Here is a 7,078-nt window from a genome sequence, read left to right on the forward strand (position 1 = left end):
GAGGTTCCAATCAGAGAGGTACGCCTGCCTCTTTTTGCCGCGATTAGATTACGGCCAACATTCATTTACTCCCACAGATAACGTAAATTGGATAATGATCTCAAATGGAGAACAACTTAAGATTACTATTCTGTAGTCTTTTCCTTTTCCTTTTATGTGAGTATGCCTCTGGAGCCAAAAAGAAGAAGGATTTAGAGACAATTGTTGAGGTATGTGAACCAATGTGAACCTCGGATAAACTACTTGCGCTTAAATGGCTGCAGGTAATATTTCTTTGAGACAATGCCAATTTCTGAAATTTTATGAGTTTTGACCCGAATTTGGATTTCAGCTTGTCTTCGAAAAAATAATTATCTCTAAGGTCTGTAAAGTTGGCATTATTTGTGGGAAATTTCAAGGAATTTGTCGCGATTACCTGCTTGCGCGGGTTTTGTTATGCAGTCGAGAAAACTATAGTCTAAAAGCTCAAGTTCTCAAACATGGCATGTATACAGGAGAACTCTGGTGAATTTTAGAGCAAAATATGTTGTGGCGAAAATGAACTGATATACGTTTGGTTAGCCAAAAGCGGTTGAGGCTGAACTTTGTTGTTCAAATATCGATAAGACTGTAAGTTGTAATCTATTGTGTTTTCCAGTTATTTCTGCGGTGATATGAACGAGCGAGATTAATCCTTCGCGGGTCAAAGGCTCTAAAATATCACGCGATCTCTCTTTTTTTTTTTTTTTTCTTTTAATCCTTTACGCGGTATTAGCTTTATCGTTACTCAAAATAACGTTTTTCCGAGCGTTTCTGTTGGAGAAACAGTAGAAAATTAAATTATGAAGAATATTTTTTTCTGTTTTATACAAATAAAATACAATTGTAGTCTGGGTTATTTATGTAGGAGTGTCACGACAGGTGTTCTAAAGTAATGCTGGGAAATAAATAATTTATTACGAATCTTGTCTCCAGGCAGCAGTGATTTTAATATCTTGGGTTTGATAATCTAATTTGCATGAAATATTATTTGTGAGAAAAGAAAAACATTAAGATCTTATCAGAAATTTATGGAGTGTTCTTTGATAGAAGGGTGCAACTGGTTCACAAGTGATACATACAATGTAACTCATACATTGTAACAATGAAACATATTCTCAACATGTACCAATAAAATAAGCACAAGATTTTAATTTTAATATCTAGCAAGAACAAATAAATTATGGTTAAATTGTGCCTAATAGAAAAGCAGTTCAATTACCTGACAATGTTTATATTGTTGAATTGAGACCTATGTAGACACCAAAGTGGAACAAAGGGGGAAACCTTACAGTCTCATTCCAAAGTCTCATTCGCAGTTTTATTGGAAATATAATATCAGCAGACTAAATGTGTTCTCAAAATCTAAAAAAAATATAGTACACTCAGGCCACCAAAATTTTAGCAAGAAAATAAATTATGTACAGTATGTGCTGTAACCTGAATTTTCTCTGATATGTGATGGCTCTCAATTCACTATTTTATTGCCAAATTTGGAAACTGATGATTGAGGGATATGATTTAGATTGTGTCAAATTAGGTGAGTATTGTAAATATAACTGAGGTGTCAAAATCAAATTCAAGTGATTAGGTGAAGAGATTATAAACATTCTCTTGTAGGTCTTCACAGAAAGTTATTTAATTTGTCAAATTAGGGAAGCTTCCATACTTACCTGTAAATAATGCAAAAAAAAAAAAGATGATCAAGAAGTCTTAAGAAAATTATGAAGAAGTCTGGCATTTTCATTTGTTATTTTACTTTAGGTGCTGCCACTAGAGCTGGTACAAATATGTGGTCATGATCTGACTGCACTTGCTGGCTAGTATCAGAAATCTCTTGTTTGTTGCACTCACTCGTTCAATATCCCATACAACCAACTTGTGTGTGTCAATACCATATAGACTATCTTTCCATGAAGTATTCTATATGCATGATCTTTCTATTTCAGTACAAGCCTGTACAATGATGACATTCAGTACAATGGTGACATTGTGTCTGTTCACTATACAGTATGTACATGTATAATTATTGTCTGCTTCTCAATTAAAAGAGGGGTCAATAGAAATTCCTATGAGAAGGATGTTCTCACATGCTTACATTTTTGAAGGAAAAGTTTGAACCAAAAAAACTGGAGAATATTGGGAAGTGGGGGGGGGGGGAGGGGGGGAGGGGAAGGCTTGGTGAATAAAAACCAAAATGCCTTCTGTTATTTTGTTGAACAAGACATTTTGCTTGAAAGTACATAGAGAGCCCAGAAAAGAGTATGGTTAGAGCCATACAGTACATGCCTTTCTTCCTATTGCCATCTTTCACTGAAGGGCAGGAAAAATGAATTTAAGTATCACGAATGGTAATTTAGAGTAAACTTGGTGATAGGGGTTCTGTACTCACCCTTTTCTTGCCCCATCACTTTTTTTCCCTCAAAAACAAGCATTAACCAAATAATACAAAATAGACTAAAAACAAACAAACAAAACAAAGCAATACAAAGGAAAAGACAAATCTGGTCCTTGTCCTGGCTGTTAAGAATAGATATATTCCACATCCCTTCCCAATCACATCCAAGTGTTTCAGCCATCACTTTAAAAGATCATGGAAGACAAATTAAATGATCACTAGGGTGCCAAGCTGTCATTAATGGATAGATTTTGCCATCTCTACCCTGTACTTTTTCATCATGGCTTCAAAAGACTGCCTTATGAAAAAAAAAAAAAAATCAAACAAAGTAAAACAAACTGCCAAAACAACAATAAGAAATGAACAAACCTGATCTCAGTTCATATGAAAGATGTAATGCTGTCATAAATGTATGGATTTCCTTATTTTCTCTATGAACTCTTGTAGGGTACACTGGAGAATGGACAAATGTTTGACTCATCCCTAGCAAAAGGAAGAGAACCACTTGAGTTCCAGTTGGGCAAAGGGAAGGTTATCAAAGGTAACTTCCTGTTGGTCTTTTTGATTATTTAGCTATAATTTTATTAGTCAGAGAAATTTCATTTTGGTGTTGTAAAATTATCTTGATAAAGCCAAAGTTGTTGCTCAATTGCTAACCAGAGCAAAACTAAACTCCTGAAGGAGCTAATGAGAACTCAATGTAACAACAAACAAATTGTGTGAAGCGTGAGAACCACTCAAGTGAGCATTGGTGGTAAATGTTTTCTTTTTAATCTGATTGGTTGACTCAGTAGACAGAGCTAGTTTTCTTGAATGATTATCACATAGCAAAGTGAAGGAAAACTTCTGTAACCTTGGTTACTGTCAATACTTACATATAGTCATATGAAAATTACACTAATTGAAGTATTCCTTTGACTTCTAATAAATGATGTGAATTTTTTAGCTACTAAGAATGATGTACATCCATGGGATAAAGTGAGGTGTAAAACTTATAAAGAAAAAAACATTTAAAGCCAGACTAGTAAACAATCATTTTTGGGAGGACATGCTGATCTCCTCCCTATGTAAGCAAAGACGAGGGATGATGTTAAGATCAAGGGTGGACATCAAATTGTGACAACATCACTGTTTATCTGGGGTGGGATAGGGCATCTTACAATCTAGCTTTATTTTTGGTAAAAACCAAGGAAAACAAAGTGTAGCCAACTTGTAGGTGAAAAAGTACGAGTCCTAAAACTAATGGAAGCGATCAATGAAATGAGTTATGACTGTGAAGATGCCAATTTTAACAGCATATAATAATACTAAATAGCTGCACTGATACCTAAGGATTGCCAACAATGGGTACATAAAGTATATCTTCTCTGCCCCCCTCAATGGATCCCCTAATGTACAGGGTGAAGTTAGATATTTTAGTGTGCAGGTTACATTGTACATTTTTGAAGAAACACTATAAATATGCAAAATGTGTCTTAGAGGTATTTCCTTCTTAGTATCCATGTCTTTTTTGACATTATTATCTAGTGAGTTGCTCTGCATGAATGAATGAATGAATTCCTTATTTATATTGCACCTTTTCTATACAATATTCAAAGGTACTGAGTACCCCCCCCATCAATTTGATAGACACTACACAAAGATAGACCACAACACTGGGCACTACGTGCCCTACTCTTTTCGAACAGTGTGTGGGTTCTTTAATGCCCCTCAAATTCTTTTATCACATACAAGGGCTTGTGAGATGGGACCTCCATTTATCGTCCCTATCCGAGAAGACTGGAAAGTCTAATCATTTGCAGATATTATTACAAAGGCAGCACTTTCTTCTCAGTTATTTAAAGACCCTGAGTGTTGGTCTGGCCGGATTTAAACTCACGACCTCCTGCAAAACAGTCCGGCGCTCTACCAATTGAGCTAACTGGAAGGTGGTCTGCATGCATGTTTGATGCTTTCAAGATGTCTATTTTCTAATTGAAGATTCCAGTTTAGTAAGCCAATTAGCCAAATATACTGGGACTAACTTAAAGTAACTTTGATTACATTTGTTTGACCCTTAGTCTCCTTCACAGCTGTTGTTTGGGCTCGTCACGCAACTCTCCCTCTCCCACCAATGGTTGGTGGGGAAGGGAACGTTGCATGACGAGCCCAAACAACGGCTGTGAAGGAGACTATTTGACCCTTGAATTGTCAGTTTGTTAACAAATGAATGTAATTTATTCTGCACTATTGAAATTACTTGAATGCTGTTGTTACAGTTAAATTTTAAATGATATTGATCGAGGTTAGTCTACCAGTCATTTGCCTCTCAAGCTTTTCCATTTTTGGTGCCCAGGTTTGAATTTAAAACCACCTCAAATTACCAATCTGGTCCAGTTGTTGCATGTTCAACCATTTACACATTGGGTACCTATTTTTCAATAATTTAAAGGTTTCAGTGTATCTTAATTCATTCAAGTGTGCTTGTTAATTTGACTACATTAGGACCCTTTTTGATATCAAACCTGGCCTGGTGAGCATCATTTAAAATAAAAAGTAAATTGTATTTACTGTGGTAAAAGTGCAGGCAGAGATAACTTCCATTATTATGACCTCTTCTACTGTCTGGTTAGAATCCACTAGTTAAAGCTCTTTTAAGATTTCCCCATTCTTGTCCTCATGTAAACAATACCAGAAAGCTCACCAGTTGATGAGTAACTGCCACTTTAACTTTATCACTCACTGGTATTTCTTTATCTGTTCAATGTATTTATTTATTTATTTATTTTTTAACAGGTTGGGAGATGGGTATAAAAGGAATGTGCATTGGGTAAGTTTTAGAAACGCTATGTAATTAAAACAACAACAATAACAAAGTTGGAAGATTTTCTTTTTTCAGCAGACAGTACCATTAAGCAGTAGACTTGTTCTAGACTGGAGCTTTGCAGAATTTCCTGAAGTGAAAGAAAAATAGTGGCGTAAAATTTTCTATAAACAACAAATTGGGGTGCAAAAAATTGTGCCTGAAGATGGGTACAGGAGCCATTAGTGGCTCCTGGTGGGTACTATTTTCAAGTTCTATTCATTTGAAATAAACTATTTGCAAACATAACTGATAATAAGATTGGCAACTAGCAGCTGCTACTCAAACTCACTTTGAACCTAACAGCCTTACTATAAATGACTTTCTCTCCCTCCTTTTCTTTTTGTATAGTCTACAATTATTTCAAAATCCCTTTTCGGGTCACCATTTTTGGGGGCCCCTCAGTGAGTTTACAGAAGCAGTGCTCAGACTTTTTTGCAATAGTATACACTTCTGTTCTTTTTATTTTGCAGAGAAAAAAGAAAACTGATCATCCCTCCTCACCTAGGGTATGGAGCTCGTGGAATTCAGAATGTTATTCCTCGTGAGTAAATATTGATTATATTTATGACCATGGAAGGCATAAGGTGGTCAATAAGGACAGAAAATCTCCTGAGCACGTGTGTAAGTCCTGATTTATGGCACAAGTGTTTTTCTGGAGGTTTTCTTTTAATTGCACTTGGGCGAACGAAATTTTAAAACTTTTCAAAACGTGAATGGCCATTAATCACCAAATGGAAAAGTAGTTTGTGGGATCATTTATTTATTATTATTTATTATATTTATCATTAAATTCACTTTTCAACTCTCTTTGGTACTTCTTTGGTACACATTACTTAGAAACTTATCATGGGTTGAAAATGCTCATGTTTTCTTTGATTTGGTAGTTTCATGAAACAATTGTGGAAGATCAACGAAGTTAGTGTTTTTCGGAATATTGTATAACTTAGCATTGTTTGTTTATCTGATTCTGAGCGAGTGCAATTCGTAAATTTCATATTGCAATCTATAACTTACTTTAGTTTGTCACTGACGAACCACGAACGGGATATGTGTTGAGTATGTGGAAAAAAGAGGAAAAAAAGGCCAAAAAGGGAAAAAATTCCTATCTTCTCATTATAACGTAGACAGAGAATGGTCAAGAAGCCTTATATTTTTGCTCTCTCGGCAAGATTTCCGCACAGCCCCATTGTTTATTACGCGTGCAGTTCTTGGATATAAAGAAAGCAATGGCGGAAGCAGTTGATCGCGTTTGAGACATAGACCTTGTTTTAGAATAGTATGAGTTAAATTATACCGAAATCTACACGCTAATCATGATACTATTATTATATTACAGTACGTTATTGAATTAACAGAAAATCCTAACATTTTCCTATTTTTGTTTTATTCACACATAGTCAACTCTGTACTGATTTTTACAACCGAGCTCATGTCTCTTAAGAGGAAGTCGCTGTTCGATCCAAATTTACTTCTGCAAATAGGATTTTGGCCGGTCCTGGCTGGAATGATTTTGTACTATCTGTATAGAAAGGCATCTAAGGAATCTGGCAAGCCTGAAACAAAGTCGAGCAAGAAAAATAAAAATAAATGATAAAACTGTAAACAGTTCAATATTATATGGCGTTACAGTGAAGCCCCTTATTCACCTGCAGATGGCTATAGCACGGTTCTACTTCCCCTCCTTTCCGCAACTTTTCATGCGCAACGCTTGATTTAGCTCGTGGATCACTCCTGGAGTGATCCGCTCCTCGGCGCGGACACTAGAACATAACTCGATTAACTCGATTGGTGATTGAAAAGAGAAAACGTGACAAGGA

General features: G+C 35.7%; 1 protein-coding gene across 3 annotated transcripts; it reads left to right on the forward strand.

The window, feature by feature from the left end:
- On the forward strand, positions 1-6,864 carry LOC148739760 (FK506-binding protein 2-like). Of its 3 annotated transcripts, XM_088750094.1 has the most exons (7): positions 1-209; positions 615-616; positions 1,968-2,028; positions 2,864-2,957; positions 5,192-5,225; positions 5,732-5,802; positions 6,659-6,864. In XM_088750094.1, exons 1-7 carry the CDS (start codon positions 105-107, stop codon positions 6,850-6,852), a joined length of 561 nt encoding a protein of 186 aa, XP_088606220.1. In that variant the 5' UTR covers positions 1-104; the 3' UTR covers positions 6,853-6,864. The 3 variants fall into 3 exon arrangements, with proteins under 3 accessions (XP_088606220.1, XP_088606218.1, XP_088606219.1); XM_088750092.1 differs by lacking the exons at positions 615-616; positions 1,968-2,028 and adding an exon at positions 1,783-1,800; XM_088750093.1 differs by lacking the exons at positions 615-616; positions 1,968-2,028.
- Positions 6,865-7,078: the final 214 nt, after the last annotated feature.

The sequence above is a fragment of the Stylophora pistillata genome, chromosome 2, assembly GCF_964205215.1.
Source record: "Stylophora pistillata chromosome 2, jaStyPist1.2, whole genome shotgun sequence".
Taxonomy (NCBI): domain Eukaryota; kingdom Metazoa; phylum Cnidaria; class Anthozoa; order Scleractinia; family Pocilloporidae; genus Stylophora; species Stylophora pistillata.

What these genes read in the sequence shown, in the direction of transcription:
- LOC148739760 (XM_088750094.1), top strand. Translation starts at nt 105, where the DNA reads ATGGAGAACAACTTAAGATTACTATTCTGTAGTCTTTTCCTTTTCCTT. An exon ending in TTGTGTCTGTTCACTATACA is followed by an intron (nt 2,029 to 2,863) that starts GTATGTACATGT and finishes GAACTCTTGTAG; the next exon opens with GGTACACTGGAGAATGGACA. An exon ending in CAAAGGGAAGGTTATCAAAG is followed by an intron (nt 2,958 to 5,191) that starts GTAACTTCCTGT and finishes ATTTTTTAACAG; the next exon opens with GTTGGGAGATGGGTATAAAA.